At 49.1% G+C, this 21,827-nt stretch overlaps 2 protein-coding genes across 2 annotated transcripts in view; both read left to right on the top strand.

Moving 5' to 3' along the window:
• The window catches only part of LOC142814169 (uncharacterized), a 578,033-nt gene that overhangs the window by 114,306 nt on the left and 441,900 nt on the right, over positions 1-21,827 (top strand). The window lies entirely within an intron of this gene.
• The window catches only part of Rlb1, a 32,924-nt gene that overhangs the window by 9,864 nt on the left and 1,233 nt on the right, over positions 1-21,827 (top strand). The window contains exons 6-7 of the mRNA XM_037434480.2: positions 8,148-8,234; positions 13,114-13,364. Of these exons, the coding sequence (XP_037290377.2) occupies positions 8,148-8,234; positions 13,114-13,364 (338 nt within the window). The remainder of the gene's footprint in view (positions 1-8,147; positions 8,235-13,113; positions 13,365-21,827) is intronic.

Raw genomic sequence — 21,827 nt, 5'->3', positions numbered from 1 at the left:
CCGTCTCTCATAATGATATGGTAGTTTTGGGATGTTGAACCCCACATGTGATATGATGATGCTTTCACCATTGAAGAAGTGGTTCTAACTGCTGACAATTATAGCATGGTAAATGACATTGCTGGGAATCTTTTAGTGGAAAGGCATGCTACTGGTCGTTGATGGAGGCAGGAGAGGAGTGTGCGCTGAATGTCATTTTTTACCTTTACGATAGGGGTCCAATGGTAGACAGAATTACCTCAATGAATGCATTTCAAGGTGTACCACCCCTTGGCCGATACTGCAGTAGCCACAATGTCTCATTTCTTTTCGCATGCAGGGTACCGATTCTCAAAGCTCAGTTTTCATTGTCACTTACATGATTGTGTGGTCGCTCGGCTGCCTCGGTGGGGCACTAGTTTATCTTGCTTTTACAGCAAAAGCTGTTATGAGATCACAACTCGGGTTATGCGTCATTGTAGTTTTCCGCCGCCAATGTCCGTAACCACATCGCACGAAATTAGAAAAAAAAAAAAAAAACCTAGCACCAATGACACAGTGGGGCTCAAACCCAGGTCTACTGAGTGCCAGCCCACTATTCTACAATTGAGCTACGCCGGTTCTGAGACTTGTTGGCAAACTTGCCTTGGGCAGGCTTGATACCGGGACAGCAGTCGCGTTAATACGACTTATAAAGCATTTTAAAACTGCAAAAGAACAACCTGTCGCGCAGTGCGAATAGCGTAATGAGTGGGTTGTCCAATGCTCCAACCCATTACAAAAGCTTGTTCTTGTTCACTTATTAACTGTGGTGCATACCCACTTCAGGCGTAGTTCCTCATCGTCATCAGCCACTGCATGAACAATTGGCACAATATTCCTTGCAAGTGTTTAGCGGATACCATACTTCTCAGAAGAATGACGAAAAATAGCATAGCGAATGCGGGCCTTAGCATTTCCGATGGAGGCGGAAATGTTGTAGGCCCGTGTGCTCAGATTTGGGTGCACGTTAAAGAACCCCAGGTGGTCGAAATTTCCGGAGCCCTCCACTACGGCGTCTCTCATAATCATATAGTGGTTTTGGGACGTTAAACCCCACATATCAATCAATCAATCAATCGAATGCGGGCCTTCTACCCAAAAAATTTATTAATAATGTCGTAGTGGGTATCAAGCAAGTGTGCTTGCAGTAGTTACCCAATGAGTGTTTAAAAAGGCTCTGAAAGGCCGCTGTTCTAGCTTTCGCTGCGACTGTGCTGCGCCTTACGCACAGGCCTGGCATTTTTTTTTTTTTGGCAGGTATTTAGAAGTGATGCCAAAATTTGTTACATATAACAAAGCTAGCAATAGTTCTGAGTTCTCATCAAATTTGTGTGGTAGTTTGGTGATAATGAGATGCCAGCCTATGCATTAAAGCATCTAAGCTGCAAAGAAATATTTGGGTGTCAGTTGTCTGATGCGAGACTTCTGAGGAAAAAAGAAAATTTCTTCCAAATTAAACTGTTAAATGTTCCAGATGTGTTAAAAAAGTTCTGTGCTGGAAAAAAGAAATAGTTCAACACAAAAACTTATCTGCACATGCGTGGGCATGGTAGCATCACCTATCAGTTAAGCACACGTGGAGGTCTATGGGCAAGATAACTGTTCAGGCTCTTTCTGCTTTCTTTATGTGAGATAATCAAAGGCTGGCCCCAACTAGTAAACTGATCACCAGCTGTTCTGAGGGCGTTTTTGGGGTTCCTGCAAGTAACCGGTATTAGGGACAAACTGTGACTATTCGCGGACATCGTTGCTTCCTATAGTGCTCGGATAGTGCTCCAATTACTACATTTTTCTCCCTACTGTCACAAACTCCTCTTCTTCTCTATCACTTTTACACCCCTTTTCTCCTTCCCAAACACACGGTAGCAAACCGGAATCTTCTGGTTAACCGCCCTGTTTTTCTATCTCTCTCTCCTCTCTCCGTTATTCAGTGCATTTCATCATTCCTGCATCTCTATAACACTGTGCTTTCATAGAATTACAGCATGAATTTGTTCTCTCAACGGTGTAATTTAAATGAGGTTGGGAGCTTCCTGCTAATGACATTTTGTGCATCATTCACATCTAATTAACGTGACAACCTGTTGGCACTACATAAAAGTGGCCACAGCAACAAGAAACTTTACATACCTCACCAGCCTTATCACTCTTTGTTTTGACTAGCACCTATATACAGCATTTCTTCACTTCTATATTGCCGCGCGTATGTGCCAGTGGTGGCGAGAACGAAGTAGCGCAAGTGTCCTTGACCGAGGGCAAAAGACGAAGAAGTCGTTGCAGTCTTTTTCCTGCGATCGATAAAATCTATTTGTTCGAGGGGCTTTGTGTGCTTGTCGATCCCGCGTCGTCACACTGGTGGAGGTGCGGGGTAGTCTTCATGCTTGGCACCCCTTCGCGGACCCGACATTCGAGCCCGGAATCGCTACCACTCGCCGACACACCAGTCCACCGTTTCAGTCGCCGTCTGCGAGGCCTGGCTCCCGAGCTCAATCTCTTGCCAGAAACTGGCTGAAGGCAGCAACCGCTTACCGCCTTCAGTCACCATGGCTACTGCAGCTTCATCGCACATGACACTTCAGAATCCCACGATTCTTGACTGCTTTCATGGTGAGACCTATGAAGACGCACAAGACTGGCTGGACCAGTGCGAACGCTGCGCGAAGTACAACCAGTGGGCCACCCCAGAAGACAAGCTCGCGAATGTGTACTTTTACCTGAAAGATAACGCCCAGACGTGGTACATCAACAGGGAAAGAAGCATGGCTACGTGGGACGACTTCCGCAACTAGCTGATTGACACGTTTACTAGTCTCGACAGAAATGAGAATGCGCAACGTCTCCTGGAAGCTTGAATTCAAAAACTAAATGAGAGCATTGCTATGTTCATCAAGGACATGACCCGTCTTTTCGGCAGGGCAGATCTTGAGATGCCGGAAGACAGGAAGCTGCGGTATCTAATGCGAGGCGTGAAGGAGTAACTGTTTGCTGGGGTAGTGAGAAATCCACCAACCACAGTAGCTGAGTTCAGGAAAAAATCCACAGCTATTGAACGGGCCCTACAGCAACGGTACCACCAGAAGAACCCGGTCAACTTTCGAGCGAGTAGTCCCGTTACGACTGAGGCGAGCCTCTGCGACGACAGGCCTCTGCGGGAAGTCATCCGGGAGATTTTGAGGCAGAAGCTTCGGCAGCTTGGTTTAATTGCAGCAACCGAACCGACGCCGGCATTGTCCTTTGTCGCTGATGTTGTCCAGGATGAGGTCCGTCAGGCTCTCTCTTCATCCGGCTATGATGATGTGCGACGACATTTGACTTATGCTGATGCAGTCCGACGCCCCGTCGTCGCGCCTTCGGCACAGCGGACTCCAATGACTGAACCACTACCAACCCTGCAAACATAGCCGCTCTCAGTGCCGGCGACTTTCCAAGCTGCACCGATCTCGCCCACAAGACGAATGCCATTTAGCCGAAATGTGAAGCCCACAACGTGGTTCAATAGTGGGTCCCCGCTTACCTACCAGCGTCAGAAGACCGATTTGTGGCGTACCACTGACCGTCGACCGGTATGTTTTCGTTGTGGCGAAGCTGGGCGATGTTTGCTCGCTGCCATGATTACCCTACGCACGACGATCGACGCACGTACAACGACACTCCTATGAACACACCGCCGCAGAATCCAATGAGGCCCGGGTCACGTTCTCCATGTCCTGCACGGGGCACTTCACCTAATCGTCGCAGTTTTGCCATCACCAGGGGCAGGTCTCCTAGCCCGCGACGGGGAAACTAGACGCAGCGACCTCGGGGGGGTGGGGTTGCCAATAATCTAACTTCCGAACAGCCCCCATTGCAGACATATGACAGCTCGAAGCCACCGATGCCAAAGACGACGACAGTAACGACTAATCCGACGAATAGAACGACTGCCGACGTAACCGACGTTATCAGCGCTAACCTCGTTCACATTGACGGCCACGAAGTGACTGCTCTTGTGGACATCAGCTCCCACTATTCTATAATAAGCCTGCAGCTAGCCGACAGACTAAGAAAGGTGAAGATGCCATGGCACGGACCCAATATAAGAACTGCAGGAGGTCGGTTGATGACACTGGTTGGAAAGTGCACGGCCCGACTCTTCATCGCTGGTTCCACCTTTGTCGCCACCCTCGTCATTCTTCACGAGTGCTGTAAACAGCTCAAATTGGGAATGGATTTCTTGCGCAAATACGGGGCTGTAATTGACATCCGTGACAGAAGCGTAACGTTCGCTAAAAGCTCGGAGGCTTCTACAGATGAGGAACACCAGCCACCTCACTTTCGTGTTGCCGATGACGACGTCATACTGCCGCCACGGAGTTGTTCCCTCGTATCCGTGCACTGTGACATCTTACAAAACGGTACTGGCATTGCTGAACACATCAAGGAGCTCGCATTCACTAGCGGCATTTGTGTTGCCGGGGCTGTCATCACTTGTTATTGACGGATGCGCTGAACTCTTATTGACAAATTTCAGTAGAGAACGCCGACACATAGTTAAAGGCACGGCAATTGCATATTTCGACGAACTCTCCCAAACAGAAGATTGTCATTTAGTAGAGGAAGCAGCAGCGTCTACTACTATCACTACACTGACACCTGTCGACGTTGGTCCAACGTTATCTCCCAATGAGCGAGACCGCCTTCTTATGCTGATCAACAAGTTTCACATCGGCTTTTCATCCACATGAAGAGTTGGTCAAACGGCACTGACAAAACACCGCATCATCACGGATTCTGACGCCAGATTCATCCAGCAAAATCCTTATTGAGTCGCCCCAAAGGAGCATGAGGCAATTCAACAACAGGTGAAAATGATGCTAGAAGATGGTGTTATTCAGCCATCTAACAGTCCTTGTGCATCATCTGTAGTACTCGTCAAAAGAAAGGACGACAGCTTGCGTTTCTGCGTCGCTTCCGGAAGCTCAATCAGATCACAAAGAAGGACATCTACCCACTGCTGCGTATTGATGATTCATTGGATAGACTACGAAACGCACGCTAATTTTCGTCCATGGACTTGAAAAGTGGCTACTGGCAAATTGAAGTGGATGAGAGATCGTGAGAAGACCGCCTTTGTTACGCCCGATGGACTTCATGAATTTCAGGTACTTCCTTTCGGTTTGTGTTCGGCGCCAGCAACATTCCAGCGTCCCATGCACACGGTTCTGCCGGGACTTAATTAAGTGGCGAATTTGCTTGGTGTACCTCGACGACGTGATTGTCTTTTCGGCGACATTCAAGGAACACTTATGAAGGCTCAAAGCAGTTTTTGAAGCAATACGCTTGGCCGGTCTTACTCTAAAACCTAAAAAGTGCGACTTCGGCTTCCACGAACTTCAATTCCTCGGTCACGTCGTGAGCAGCCAAAAAATACGACCGGATCCGGATAAATTTGCCGCTGTGGCGAACTTCCCGACGCCATCAGAGAAAAAAATCGGTGCGACGTTTTTTGGGACTCTGTGCTTATTACCGGCGGTTTATTGATAATTTTTGGCCATCGCATGGCCACTGACACAGCTTACTCGGGAAGATACCCCTTTCAGATGAAGCGAAGACCAACAGCAGGCGTTTCACGAGCATCGTCAGCGCATGCAAACACCCCCTGTGCTGGCCCTCTTCGATGAAGACGCGCCAACAATACTTCATACAGACGCTAGTAATGTAGGTCTGGAGCAGTGCTCGTACAGTCGAAGGACAACAACAAAAAGGTTCGAAGGACAGTTGAAGGACAACAACGAAAAAGGACAACAACGAAAAGGCTTACACCAGCAGGACGCTGTCCCGAGCGGAAGCTAACTACACTACGACGGAGAAAGAATGTCTTGCAATGGTATGGGCAGTCCTGAAGTTTCGTCCTTATTTGTACGGCCGCCCATTCACTGTTATCAGCGATCACCACTCTCTCTGTTGGTAAGTCAACTTGAAAGATTCGTCTGGCCATCTTGCACGATGGAGTCTTCGGCTCCAAGAATTTGACTTCACTGTTGCCTACAAGTTGGGAAAACGACACACCGATGCCGACTCTCTTTCTCGGTCGCCTGTTGAGGCGGGATCCCCGGACAACGACGATGACGACACGGTCTTTCTGGGAATTGTGGACACTGCCGCCTTTTCTAAGCAGCAGCGTGATGATGCTGAACCTCTCATAAATTACCTGCAAGGGCGAACGAATAGCGTGCCAAAGTTATTCGCGAGAGGGCTGCGTGAACTGCTTGCAAAATGGCGTTCTTTATAAAAGGAACTGTTCACCTGCTGGCAGCAGGTACTTGCTCGTCGTTCCTTCTTCGTTTCGCCGTGAGGTACTGCAAGCCTGCCACGATGAACCTACCGCTGGTCACTTGGGTTATGCAAGAACATTGGCGAGGATAAGGCAGAACTATTACTTGCCAAGACTTGCCGAAGTTGTCAAAACTTAACGTGCAGGCATGTCTAGATTGCCAGCGTCGCAAGCCACCATCCATCAAACCAGCTGGCCTGCTGCAGCCTGTCCGAGTGCCGGCGACACCGTTCGCACAAATTGGCATGGATTTTCTGGGCCCCTTCCCAAAGTCTGCCACTGGAAACAGGTGGATAATCGTCGCCACGGATTACCTGACCCGATACGCGGAGACAAGTGCTCTGCAACGGGCAACGGCAGCTGAAGCAGCGCAATTTTTCATCGAAGCCATCGTCTTAAGACACGGTGCTCCCGCAATAGTCATCACCAACAGCGGTGCTGCGTTCATGGCCGAGCTTTTGGACACCATTTTCCGACTAAGTGGTACAGCTCACAGGAGGACAACGGCGTATGATCTCCAGACCAACGGGCTCACCGAACACCTCAACAAGACCCTGGCTGACATGATAAGCATGTACGTAGATGTAGAGCACAAAAACTGGGACGTAATTTTGCCCTACGTCACGTTTGCGTACAACACGGCTCGTCAGGAGACCACTCAAGACACCCTTCAGTCTCCTTTACGGACGCGAGGTTACGACAACGTTAGACACAATGCTCCCTCATAAAAATGATGGCAATGAGATGGACGCCGAAAAGTTTACCCAGCTAGCAGAAGAAGCCAGACAACTTGCCAGGTTGCGAATCACCAAACAACAAGATGACGATACCAAACATTACAACCTGCGGCACAGACCCGTAATATACAACGTGGACAACAAAGTATGGGTCTGGACACCTATTCGTCAGCGTGGGCTCTTCGAAAAGCTATTGCGAAGATACTTCAGACCCTACAAGGTTCTGCGACGCATCAGTGACGTCAACTACGAGGTTGTTTCGGACGGCGTGCAGTGTTTGAAGTGCCGCAGACATTCACCAGAAATTGTCCACGTGCTTCGAATGAAATCTTATTTTCAGTGACTAACTGTGCAGCTTTTGTTTCGCATTGCTTCTTGAACGTTTAAAATCGGGGTGATGTTTCTTTTAAAGGGGGAATAATGCCGCGCGTATGTGCCACCGGTGGCGAGAACGAAGCAGCGCGAGTGTCCTTGACCGAGGGCGATACACGAAGAAGTCGTTGCAGTCTTTTTCCTGCGATCGATAAAGTGTATTTGTTCGAGGCACTTTGTGTGCTCGTCGATCCCGCGTCGTCGTAACATCAAAGGACACAAGGAAAAAAAAAAAAGGCAATTACATCTTCACCTGTTGAGCACCACCTCTTTTTTTTGTTGCTCCATTTTATTGCTTTGGTGCACATTTCCAATATGAGAATCATGCATTATGCGTCAGGTGATCAGTTTAATTTTAATGTGTGATCTTCATCTTTGCTTGAAGCACTTTCTGTGCCTTTTAGCCATTTTGTGTTTCGAAGACATGATTGCTGCACAATGAGCTTTTGTTACGCTTGTTTATTTGCAGTGACTTCGTTTTGGCTTCGTTTCTAAAAGAGCATAATTTTACAAAATTTGTTTGGTGAAAGTAACTATAGTGCTCAGATTTCTTCTGTGATTTTTGTGTAGCTGGTTAAGCTTCTCTATTAAGTCACTTTGTCATTGGCATTGAATTGACAATTTCAGACAACAATGTGAAGTAATGTCTGTGATGTGACATGTTCGCTATCTATAGCCGCTTGTGTGTCTACATTGTATTTCAGTGGTCCAGTTCAGAGTCCTGACAGAGTTCAGAAGCTTTTCATGAAGATGGCTGCAGATGAGGAGCCTGACGAAGAATCGTCGCCAAGGTTTGTTTGAAATCAGTGCATGTATGTATGCAAAATAGCTAGAAACCAAAAAAGACAAACCGTTCTGCTTTGTTGAACCTCAGCAGTATGAAATTATGAGAATGCTGAGCAACAATGAACGATTGGCTGTATTTAATATTCTCAATATTACATATTTGGTTGGGCATTTGCGAGCAGTCTGGAGCGCTCTGAAAAGTGGATGCGCGTTCGGTTGCTCTTATTCTAGCGCTCGGACTACCTTCGGTTGGTTCTTTCAGAGCGTCAGCCTCGAATTCACAGCGCTCCCGACTGCTCTGGCTTCGAAGTGGGAGTGTGGCGCAACATGACAGAGAGAACGGGTTGCATGACACAAGCCTGCCAATCACGTAGCTGCGAGTAGGTGAACCAGGTGAACAGCTGCAACAGTGCGAGCATGCATTTCGGGAAGGGATATTAGCGGGCACAAAATACTTTGTGTGCGTGCATTGTTAGTGGCATTTTTGAGTGTGTGTGTGTGTGTGGCGTGCTCACATCTACGAAACCGTAAATACACCATGTGAAAAGGCGGTGGCGTCTCGAGAAGACAGAAGGAACAACATTGCAGTCGTTACAGCAGCTGGCAGAGATCCACGTGATTCTCTTCGAAGATAACAGCTCGGATGGTGATGATTAGATTTATTTGCTGAGCTCGGAAGTCTGTCGCTGCGTCCAGCTATGTCAGAGGTGGCCACTTAACTGATCGGCTGGCTCTATTTGTAGACGCAGCGCAAAAATATTTACCCGGCAGAGTTGGCTGCACGGTGCTCCGAGATCCCCGATGTATTTGGTTGGTATGCTGCCTCTTACACTCTGATTGCAAGCTGCCTCGGCATCCGGGGACTCCGAGCCAGAGGACCAGAGCAGCCAAGCGAATGCGCAATTATTATGTTTTCGAGACAAGGTTTCTTCCAGAAGGCTAAATATTTCCGTAAGCGAAAGCTGTTGCTTCTTGCTCAAGTGAGTTGGCAATTCATGAAATCGCATTGACATTAACAACACTAAGAATCATTGGAACAAAAGTAGAAAGAGCGAAAAAAAGAAGGATAATCAAGCAAGATATTGATGTCTATCTTTGCAATGTGTCAAATTCAAATTAACTTTGATCTTGTAGCGTGAGCTACACTGACCAAGGTTGAGTAGTTTCACATGGCTCTTGGGAGAGCCAAGCTGCACATACGCGAAAAGCAGTGACTTCACATGCACACAGCTGGCGCGCTGAAACCTCCGCCGTCGTACGAGCTTACCAGTTTGTGCATTCCGAAGGAGTGACGTCGTAGCCGCGGCAGGTAGACTGGCGCCGGCGTGTGCCCAGCTGTACACTCTGTTGCACCGTAACCAAGTCTTATGCTGTGCCGGAGCCACCAGATAGCGCTTCTTACTTTGTGCCCATGTGCAGAGATATTGGTTGGGTTATACATATGGCAGACACTGTAGAATCGGGGCGTCAATGAAGCATGTATAAACGCTCTGGAAGAAATCTACAGTGGATCAATTTCTGCTGTATTGCTCCGTAAAGCAAGCGACAGATACCAATACGGAAAGATGTAAGACAAGGGGATACGATCTCCCCAATGCTACTTACCGCATGGTTACAAGAGATTTTCAGAGGTCTAGAATGGGAAGAGTTGAAGATATGAGTTAATGGAGAGTAGTACCTTAGTAACCTGTGCTTCATCGATGACATTGCATTGTTGAGTAACGCAGGGGACGAATTGCAATTTATGATTACTAAATTAGACAAGAAGAGCAGAAAGGTAGGTCTTAAAGGGGTACTGACACAGACATTGTGGCATAGCGTTTTTTTGCTGCAATGTGTTCCTGGTGGCCTGGTAGTCATAGCATGACACATGGTTTTCTGCAGCTCGCTACAAATAATTACAGGCTCGTTATGACCAACCAGTTTCGGTTTCAAAAATGACAAGCCACCGCGTGCAACTATCACCACTTAGCGGATGTAACGCTCGACCATGTTGGCGCACAGAACTGTGACGCACTTCCGTGCAGTTCGCATAAGGAAGTTTTTACAGTGAAAGCTGTTATGAGATCACTTTTCGTGTCGCACGCAGTTGCATGTTGTCTATTGCCGCCGATGTCCGTAACCAAATCACACGAAATTAGAAAAAGAAACCTTGCTCCAATGACAAAGTGGGGCTTGAACCCGGGTCCGCTGGGTGCCAGCCCAATATTCTACCACTGGGTTACACCGGTGCTTGTAACTTGTTGTCAAACTTGCCTTAGGCACAGTGGGGCTCGAACTCTGGTCCTCTGGGTGCCAGCCGAGTATTCTACCACTAAGCTACACCGGTGCTTGTGACTTGTTGTCAAACTTGCCTTAGGCAGGCTTGATTTCAGGAAAGCAATCACGTTAATACGACTTATAAAGTGTTTTAAAACAGCGAAACCAGTCGTTGCACTATGCGAATGGTGTAACGAGTGGGCCGTCCAATGCTCCAACCCATTACAAAAGCTTCTTCTTGTTTCCCTATTGAATGTGGCACATACCCTCATCAGCCATAATTCCTCATCATCGTCAGCCACTGCATGGACAATTGGCACAAAATTCCTTGCAAGGTCACATAAAACAGTGCCAATAACGAGGGACAAGAAAAGAAGGAAACAGACAGTGGCACTGCCGCTGTCTGTCTTCTTCTTTTCTTGCTGCTCGTTATTGGCGCTGTTTTTTTATGTGAATCATGTCGTACCAACTCGCTTAAGCAACCACGTTAGCTCCTTGCAAGTGTTCAGCGGATACCACGCTTCTCGGAAGAATGGCAAAAAATAGCATAGCATATGTCGGTCTATTACCCGAGAGTTCATTAATTATGCCCTAGTGGGTGCCAAGCGAGTGTGCTTGCAGTAGTTACCCAATGAGTGTTTTGAAAAGGATCTGAAAGGCTTCTTCTAGCTTTCACTGTGACTGTGCTGCGCCTATCGCGCAGGCCTGGCATTTTTTTTTTTTCGAACAGGAAACGAGACAGCAATGTCACCAAAAACAACACTCAACTTTTTTGCAGCGGTTGCCGAGTAATAGTCTGCCAGAGGAAACGCGACCAAAGAAAAATGACGGCTTGACGCTGTCATAACTTGTTACAACGAGGTCATGTGAGAGAAGTAGGGGGTCCCCAAGGGTCCCCTTTCAGGGTGTCACAATAGCGCAATGTAGTCGATAACTCGCACAAACTACAAAGTAATTTACAATACCTTGTAAGCTATATTTGCTGTTGATGTTTTGCAGATGGAATACGCATGTTTGCGGGAATCGATCCCACAAGCTATCTCGGCCGTGAGATTTTGTGTCAGTACCCCTTTAAAATTAATCTGCAGAAAACGAAAGTAATATACAACAACCTCGAAAGTAAACAGCACTTCAAGATACGTAGCATTGCTCTTGAAATTGTAAAAGAGTACATCTATTTAGGACAGGTAGTAACCACGCAGCCGAACCACGAGATTGAAGTAACTAGCAGAATAAGAATGAGGTGGAGCATATTTGGCAAGCATTCTTAAATCATGAATGGTAGATAGCCCCTATCCTTCCAGCTACATCTTACTGGCATTCGCCTACAGAGTAGAAACCTGACGGAAGTTAAGCAGGGAGGGGTGGCATGGGGGAAAGAAAATATGTCACTCACACTTCGTGACCTTGAGCACTTTTTCTCTCCCTCATTTTTTCTTCAAATAGGCGGCTTCTCAGTGTAATCGCGCACATATGTGTTGACAGGTCGTGGCCTCCTGCGGCGGCCCCAGTAGCGACCGAGAGCGCCATGCTCAAGTTAGCCAATGGCTGATACTATGGCTGTGACGAGTGATTTTTGAGCTTGTGGCATCATTTGTTGAGAAAAGAGCAATTTTTAACTTGCTTTGCGAATTCATTGTGAATTCCAGGCTGCGTGCTGAGCTATAATATTTAGCTTGCGTGTTCCCGGTAGCCACTACCACCGATCAGCAGTGTTTTTTGACCACGCTAAAAAAGCGTTGCAGGGCCTCCTTTAAATTTGAAGTGGGGCTTCGTGGTAGAGTGGATTTCCCCTGGGCATGTGCTTTCGCGGCTTTCCATCTGTACGCTGCAGTGAAACCACCTTTACAAGGGGGTACTTGCGGACTGTTATACGTTTATTTGTTCATTGCGAATACTTTGAAATATTTTGTTATTACATTTGAATTGAACCGAATTCAAACACTCTATTATTCATTTGAATATGTGAAGAATTATAATATTCGCACAAGCTTACTAGATATGTCTATTCGTTCGTTTCAAGTACTTCGAAGTTTTTAACAATCTAAAATTGCAACAAAGCGAATTTGAATACAGTAATACTCATTCAAATATTCAAATATTTGCACAAGCCTACTTATGACAAAGTGCAAGCAACTTGTTGCCAGAATTCCTCAATTGTAGCAGTTGTGATACTCTATTCAGAAACCTTGACGTGTGCATGGATGAATCTTTGTAGAATAGCCAACCAATGTGCCACCTGGGAGCAGTGTCAGGAACAACATCACATCACTGCAGTTTAGGTTGTCATTGTCAGTGCTGCCACAGCAAGAATTACATGAAGTAGCTTTGAGGACAGTTGATTCTGCCGCTGCTATATTATCTGCAAAAAATAATAAATGTCTACTGATCACTTTCTGAAGTCTGCGGTCTCCTGCGATGCAGAATATGAAAAAAGTGATATTCATTCGTGTGGGCTTTTGCCTACGGGTAACACCACAATCGGCAGACCACCATAATAGTGGCCAGTGTGCCCAGAATTTGATGTGTGGAGCCTATCGGGATTTTCACAGCCTGTCCAATTGAAGTACATGGATTGCAGCAGCATCTGTGACCATTTTGCTCTTGCTGGTGTCTTGTGTGCAGGAAGTTTGCAGCTGGTGACCCATTCTTCTGGCCAGCCGAGAAAACTGGCAGTGACGCTGAAGAAGGCGATACACAAAGACCACCCTTCAATTCCAGCAAGAAGCAAAGGTTGCCTCCTCCTCGGAGAAACTTCGGAGAGATTGCTGGTAAACGCCAGCACAGAACAGCATTCAGTCGTCCTTCTGCCAAAAGCGGGCCTCCACAGGCCTTCAGAAAAGCCCCTCCGTCAGCTAGCAACCAGCCCAGCTCAGGTTAGTGTATGGCCATTGTTGCGAAGTGAAGGTTTGTTTAGTGCAGTTACACGTAAGGAAATACACACAATTCTCTTGATACATGCGGATTTTCAAACAAAAGCCTTCCAACCAGCCTAAGGCTTAGCCTTCATGTAACCACGCTGATAGATTTCTTGAACTATGAAAATTCGAACTTGTTGGATATTTCAGACTCTACAAATGCACCATCATGGTTCCCATTGCACTAATGCATTTTTGCGACCGTTTTTTCAGAAGAATTTATGTTCCGAAGTGCTATTTTCCAGACTAAATCGTTTGATTTAAAGCAATGCCGCTCGATCTTGAAAACCGCCATGCTGGATTTTTTGTTGCCTTGGTTGACTTTGGCTTGCAGTGGATAGTTGTGTGGCCTTCAAGAATGGAAGCGCGCACAATCACTAGTTTCAAAGGCCATGTCTGACTTTTCTTGGCTAGCAAAACAGCAAAGCTTTTTTTTTTTTTTTCAGTCAACCTTATCATACGCCGTGTGGGAATTGAGGCTAGCCCACCGCGTTTGCGCGGGCTTTTGCCGCCTTTTCTGCCGTTCTCATGTCCCGACATGACTCCCATCCTCCGCTGTCTGCCGCGCTGGGAGAACGAGGAATGACGTCTAACCCCTCTCGCCCGGTAGCGGATGTCGACTGTGGCGCAGCGCACGGAGTCTCCTGAGAGCTTTTGCGCGCGTGAGGAGTGAGTCTGAGATTCTCCGGGACAGTTTACGGTGAGCACGCATTTCCTTTTCCGTCCGTTGACTCCTGTTGTTCGGGGCTCGTTGGACTTCGCTGACGGCGTCTAGCGCCCGAGACGAACGCTCACCTTTTGTTGCCCCCATTGGGTACGCTCAGCTGAAGGGCAGTACGATGTCCTAGTGCGTGGCCAAGCTACGCCGACCCATCTCCCTCCGAAGCCAACGCGAGCGCCTTTGCCCTCGCTCCAGCAACCAGGCCTTGGTCCCGGTGTCTCCGTGAATCACTTTTACTACCGAGACGTGCTTGTGGTACCCTGTATAGTACTTTTCACCTGTGGCGTGGATAAGCTCATTTGCTTTCCCGCTGCGCCTTTGCAATGGGCTGTACTGCGTTTTGGTGTTGCCACAGACAATACGGTGTTACGACCTTGAGCAGTATCGTGTTCTTGCCACGGCGACGGTTAATGCGTGCCCTGCGGCTCACTAAGACCGGACCCACGCTAGTGGCTGTACTCCTTCGGGATACGTGTCACTACTGGCGCCCAACGGGGTATCAAAAGCTCTAAGCTTTTGACTGCTCTTAGGGAGTCAGTTCGGCTGCGCAATTCGGGCTCGTCGCAACATGCCTGCTTCGTAGCCTGCCCTCAATGCACAAAGAGGCTATCGCCTCTATCGACGGGCACCCAATGGCACCCGTTCGTGTCGTCACCCCCTTTTGTGGTGAACACACAACCAACGTGGTAGCTGGCGCGCTATCTCGTGCACCCTGTTGTCTGCCGAGAACCTGGATTTCGGTGCGACGGCCGCTCGAGGTGCCTTAGCACCTGCAAGTGTCGGGGGTGAAACAGCGGCGAAAAGGGGGAGTACTCATGAGGACGACCGTGGCTGCTGCCCCGCTGCGGTGGTCTAGTGGCTAAGGTACTCGGCTGCTGACCCGCAGGGTGCGGGTTCGATTCCCGGCTGCGGCGGCTGCATTTTTGATGGAGGTGGAAATGTTGTAGGCCCGTGTGCTCAGATTTGGGTACACGTTAAAGAACCCCAGGTGGTCTAAATATCCGGAGGTCTCAATTCCGGTGGTATAAATTTCCTATCAATCAATCAGACCATGGCTGCTATCCAGGTAAGCGGCGCACTGCATAGTGGCCGAGTGGGGGAACTTTCCAAAGGCTACTGTGCGGAGAGCGAACCCATGACACTGTGCACGCAGGGGTTGCTGCGGTCCTGAGTGGGCTCGATAGCAGACTCCCCCCTTTGGGAGAATGGGAATCGCTTTCGGCAGCGAAGAGCTACGGAAGGCTCAGCAAAGTGATCTGTTTCGAGTCTCGGAGGGACGAAGCGCCGTATACGCTGCTTGTTCTGCGGCGGGCGCGAATATGGAGCTGAAACAGCGTGTGTCGCTGAGTCCCCGGCGGATTCATATTTGCTGGACCATGACGGGCTCTGCTGAAGTACATAGCCACTGGTGACGAGTCCATCGACCCGGTTGGGTGGTTATTGCCAAAAGTCTGAGAGCCGCCATGTTGTGATCCTCTTACAATAAACCCATGGCTGGTCACCTAAGTGGCTCAAAAGTTTTTGCAAAACTGAGTCGCGTTGTGACCTGGCCTGGCATGAAGCGAGACATTTTTCACTATTGTCGTTCTTGCCGCATCTGTCAAACGGTGAAATCAAGGGGTGGCAAACCGCCCAGTCTGATGAAACTTATTGTCAGTGAGCGTCCGTGGCAAGTGGCCACCTGCGATCTAATGGGACCATTTCCCAGAAGTAAGCAGGGGTTCTTTCATCTGATGGTAGGCGTTGATCACTTTTCGAAATGGGTGGAATTGTTCCCTCTTCGGAAGGTGACAGCGCGAGCGGTGCTTGAGAAGCTGCAGGAAGTGTTTTGCCGGTTCGGCTTCCCGGAAGGGCTCATCACTGAAAATGCTTCGTATTTCACCGCTCGGGTGTTTGGTGTCGCATGCCGTTCCCTCGGAATCGATCACTGCACTACTTCACCCTACCATCCCCAGTCCAATTTGATGGAGCGCGTCAATCGTACGCTCGAACCGATGTTGGCGGCCTTTGCCGAAAGTCAAAGGGACTGAGCAGACCATTTGAGTGACATCGTGTTCGCTATTCGAACATCCGAGAGTCGCTCAACTGGTTTCTCGCCCGCATTCTTAAATTTTGGAAGGGAGTTGGCAAATCCGGTGATCAGCGTCACTCAATGCCAGCTCGAGAGCGAGGAGACGCCGGCAGACTGCTCTGCTCAGGCATCGATACTTTGGGACAGGCTTTGTTGAGCTTTCTGCAAAGCAAGGCAAAGTTTGGCGTAGGCCAGGGCTCAGCAGAAGGCCCAATATGACCGCAAGCATCGCGACCTAGTTTTTGAGGTGGGCGATCTTGTCCTGAAGCGTAACCATGCTCTTAGCGATGCCATTAAGGGGTTCTCATCCTCACTCGCTCCTTAGTGGCTTGGTTCGTACCGAGTGGAGAAAGCTCGCACTGCAATCGCGTACTTGCTGAAAGATCCCCATACAGGAAAAATCAGCCGTGCCCATATCGCAGACCTGAAACCCTTTGTATCACGGTCTGACGAGCTCGCGCCAGAGCCCTGTGGCACTTTGCGCAAGCAACGGCGCACACCCGGAGTGACGGACCGCATTCGGACCCCGCACCGGTGTAATCTGAGGAAGCGGTCACCTTTGTGATTTCGCACCGGACGGCGGACTTCTCCATAATTGAAGGCCCTCAGTGTGGGTTAGCTTCTTTACGGCCTTTTTTCGTAAAGAAGTTGACCCCGCCCAGTTTGCTGCCAGTGTTTCTTCAAGTGTTCATGTGTGTTTTATTTTTTTATATTTCTTTTGTCCAATATTAAGTGTTATTTGTATTTTATGTTTTTATCTTCTTTTGGCCAGAAATTGAGTGTCATTTTGTTTTACTTTTTTTTCGTGTTCATTTCATCTACCGCGAAGGGAGTTGGGACCTTGAGTATCGGAGCTTATGCGTGTAGAGTGGGACGAAGGACGCCTTGCGCCTTTTCTCGCACAGCCGTCAACGGTGTGTGTGTGCGTGCTTATGTGCATGTGTACGTGCATGACGCTTCAGTGCGTGCCCGTGAAGAGTGCGCGCCGTAGCTTTGGCCCATCGACGTGGACACTAGAGGTGCTCGGGGCCCTAACCCAGTGCCGTCAGACAGTCCTGCCGTGCCCTGCTCTGGGTCGTCGCGGAGAAGCCCTGCTGCCTTTTCCACCATGGCTCCTGCGCAAGGCCAGCTGACAGCAGCTATATGCTGCCGGCCAACACCAGGGTGTCTCGCAGCCAATTCCAGTTTGGCCTCCCTGATCCCCGGTGAGGCCCGGCTTCCCAGCGAGGTTCCCCCGTGTCCATCGAGACATTCGGGGCCTCCAAACCACCACCGAGGCGGCGTTCGTCAGACTCGCGGCTAATCAAGAGCAGGAACGAGCCATCAGAGAGCCACCTTCCGTGCCTCTGACCTCGCACTCAGGCATCGCACCCAGCGGACATTGTCACGCTCTTCCGCGCGGTGGACGCTATCCCTCCCAAGCACCACGAACACTAGGCCTACTTTCCTGTGCTCCCTTTCACAATTACTTTTATAGTGTCATGTGTTTATTTTGTCATTGATGTTTTTTTTCCTTTCATCATTTTTTTAGCAGCAGTTACAGGGCTGGACAAAGGTTAGCTGTCGCTCATAGCAGTGTCATTTTAACTGCATGGGTGACGTCCGGCTGCCTTTTGCAGACCGGAAAAGGGCAAATTTAGGAGAGGGGGGTGTGGGCATTGAGGCTAGCCCGCCGCCTTTGCCCGGGCTTTGCCGCCTTTTCTGCTGTTCTCATGTCCCGACATGACTCCCCTCCTCCGCTGTCTGCCGCGCTGGGAGAGCAAGGAATGACTTCTAACCCCTCTCACCCGGTAGCGGATGTCGACTGTGGCGCCGCGCGCGGAGTCTCCCAAGAGGTGTTGCGCGCGTGCGTCCGGAGTGAGTCAGAGATTCTCCGAGACAGCTTACGGTGAGCACACATTCCCTTTTCCGTTCGTCGACTCCCATTGTTCGGGGCTAGTTGGGCTTCTCTGACCACGCTTCGCGCCCGAGGCAAACGCTCAGCCGAAGGGCGGTATGGTGTCCTAGTGTGTGGCCAAGCTACGCCGACCCGTCTTCCTTCGAAGCCAACGCGAGGGCCTTTGCCCTTGCTCGAGCAACCGGGCCTTGGTCCCGGTGTCTTCGTGAATCACTTTTACCACAGAGTAGTGCTTGTGGCGCCCTGTGTAGTACTTTTCGCCCGTGGCGTGGATAAGCCCATTTGCTTTCCCGTCGCGCCTTTGCAACGGGCTGTACTGCGTTTTGGTGTTGCCACAGACAATAAAATGTTGCGACCTTGAGCAGTATCGTGTTCTCACCACGGCCACGGTTAACGCGTGCCCTGCGGCTCGCTAAGACCGGACCCACGCTAGTGGCCGTACTCCTTTAAGATATGTGTCACTACAGCCGGTAGGTTGTTTTGATTATCTGGGCGTTTGTTTTTCTGGTCGTCATGGCGCACGTGACCGTGTTTGTTTGTGTGAAGTGTGTTTAAGCCACTGCGTGCGTCACATGTTCGCTGCAGTTCGCGGTTGCTCAGTAGCACTCCGTGGTAGCGGTGCTCGGCTACTGATCTGAAGTGCGCGTTTTATCGCGGCCGCGGGGGTAGCGTTTTGGTGGTGACGAAATGCTGGATGCTCACGTACTGTGTGGTGTCGGTGCAGGTATAAGAACCCCAGACCGTGTTCCACCAAGCAGGCGAAAAGTTGCATGCATATTTTTGCGACCAGCACCAAGATTTGTTTGCGTGGTTCCACGAAGCCACCAACTTTGCCACCTGCTTCCGTTGGCGACGGCGATTGCCAACATGCTTGCCAGTGATGCTGCTGTAGCCCAAGTAGAACCAAGTTTGCTAGTCCCCAAGAACAGCATGAAGCATGGCCTTATTTGAGATTTTTTAGGCCTTTCTAATCCAAATAATCTTTGCTTTTATGGCTTGACCATTTTCTGGACTATTTCACGGTGCCTGCCAGGTCTGTAAATTCAGTCGGCGACTGTAGCTCACGAAACTTCATGAAACCCATTCCCTCACTTGTGTGGCACATACGTAAATATCATGACCCGTGGAAAGCGAATGTACCTTGCGCGATATCAACACAAAAGTGTTTTATGCCGGGGCCCGCAGATACTTCAATGACATCTTTCCGTCACGGAAGTGATGTCGAATAAATACACACGATCAAAAGACAAAGAAAAAAAGTTCAGTCATCGGTAGTCAAACCCATGACCACTGCGTCCGCGGGAACAGATGCTGAGCATGCTGTCCACTGTGCCATGGTGATATACTTCGAACCCTTAAAGGATACTCTTTATATCTACTACGGTGCTCTCGGCGTTCTTGGTAAAGTGCTATAATGCCTCGTGACCATGTCATCCGTGATTATGTCTGTCAACGTGTCGTTTCTAAGCATCCGTCTCATTGAGCGTGTTTCTAATAGAAGTATGTGCAATTTTTTATGAATGCCAAACACACTTCCAGGTAGCGATCTCACGCCAAGCGTCAGCATCACTCATAGCATTCATCCATATCAAAAAATAGCTCTGCAACACATAGAGAAATGCGCCTGCTTCGTCTGGATGTACGAACTCCACGTTCGCCGCTTACCCTCGTCCTGCGAAAAATCGTGCATTGTATCCTAGTAGAACGCACTGGCACGTGCTAGCATGTTTGGGACTGTGTATGTGGCTGTGGCTTCTCCCCCTTACACTCTCTCAGCAATCACGTGACGGCGTCTGGGAATGAGATTCTGCAGACGCACAATGAACCCATGTGCTCCTGTGTGGTGTGGGGATGAACCCACATGGTGTGCTCCAAGAGTTTGGGACGAGTAATAGCAACAGAAACTACAGTAAATTCATGGTTTGCTCCACTTGCAAAGAGTGTTAACGGGCCTGTAAACCACCTCCGATATTTTTCAGACATTTCAAGTAAACAAGCGCATCTTGTGCAGAATGCCGTTGCGATCAACGATTTCACACGTAGCAGCGCTACAGGCTCTTCAACGTGCCACAAATTCCAAAACACGATTTCTCCTTCTTTCTGAGCCTTTCAGGCCTCTGCGTCATGCGCCGTTCCATATCTTTGACGTGCCAAGCCAAGTATGCTGTGATTGGTCGTGCAAAATCCTACAACTTCTGGTCAGTCTGCAAGCAGCTGTCTGCGCTGCTTGTTGTTCATCGTGTTGCCCGCGTGCATGCGCCTCATCTCGTGCGGAGGTTGTCTGGCACGGCGTGTCCCTGTACGGGTCCATCGCGTTGATGATCCTTCGAAGGCGTACACACAATGCAGGGCCCATACCGGCGCGATTACGGCAGCCACGGTTCGCCAACCAGCATGCAGCAACGACGCAACTGACTGATTCGATGGCCGCAGTCGTGGCAACCAGAAGTAAACGGTGTTTCAAGCAGCGCATCAGTGATGACGTATGCCACGCGATATTGGGAGAGGCGAGGGCAAAGCGACTTGGGAGAAGATACCAGCAGAGGGAAGTGCAGGAAAGAGTGATCGTCGCGGTAGCAATAATAAAACGCATGTAACTCCACTATTACTGCACCGCTTCGTAAAATTCTCACGGCTCCGTGTTCATCCTACCCTCGTGCACAATTTTCCCACAACTGAATTTCGACCTCTGGGTGGTATACGGGCCCTTTAACATCGAGCAAGGTGGCCGTGATGAACGGAACTTTTAAGTCGACCCGTGCACTGCTTTGCATGCTATTCATGGTTCCCTTTAGTGGGAGATGATATAATTTATTTTACAGTCTGCGCGAAAATAATGATAAGACAGGTGTGTATGCTCGGCAAGCATAATTCGTAATACTTTGGTTCATCGTAAACTAGAGTTTAGTGCTCTCTCACCTGTGGCACCTATCCAGGTGCTGTATTATCTCCTACTCTCTTAATATGGCTATAGCCCCTCTCGCTTCACAGCTATCCCAAATTCATGACCTTCCATATTTTTTATGCCGCCGACATCAGTCTGGTGTACGTCTGGATCTCCCGGCCACATGAGAGAACACTTTGCAATGTGGCCTAAATCTTATAGCTTTCTTTCTTACCACTGCTGGCCTGTCTCCAACTCTGGAGAAATCAGAGCTGCTTTTGCTCAATCATTCTGCTTACCAGCGCTTCCACAATGCCCTCATCTCCTTACATCTTGCTGGCTCTCTAATTCCGATCGTTCAGCAATGCAAAGCTCTTGGCTTCCCTTTGCATTCGACCAAAAATGCGCAGGCCCTACATCACGCTGTCAAGACCTGCCACTCAATAACTCATTTCTTGCGACGTGTTGTTACACAGCAGTCTGGTCCCCATGAGGCTCATGCGTGCCGGGTTGCTCCCCACTCGCCCTCAGCAAGTTCCTGTACTTTGTACCTTACATTCAGTTCACCCAAACACAACTTAGCACCCTCAAAACAGCTCTTCTATAGACAAGGCAGCTGTCAACCTCCCTATCATTCCCTCTACCACTAAGCTCTTTGCCAGAGGTGTCTTTCATTCATTATGTTCTCTCATTTTTCTCCACTGCGACTCTCATATTGGCCGCCTTTCTCTTACCCGCCAGGGTCAATGGCTATTGGTGCAAGTGGGTATACCTCACATTTCCGTTCCCACATTGCCTACTCCTGCATGCACCCCTGCTTTCAACCTTGTATCCTTCCCCTCCCGTCC

Source organism: Rhipicephalus microplus, chromosome 1, assembly GCF_043290135.1.
Source record: "Rhipicephalus microplus isolate Deutch F79 chromosome 1, USDA_Rmic, whole genome shotgun sequence".
Taxonomy (NCBI): domain Eukaryota; kingdom Metazoa; phylum Arthropoda; class Arachnida; order Ixodida; family Ixodidae; genus Rhipicephalus; species Rhipicephalus microplus.
The sequence above is the reverse complement of the archived record's forward strand: the minus strand, read 5'-3'. Positions and strand labels throughout refer to the sequence as shown.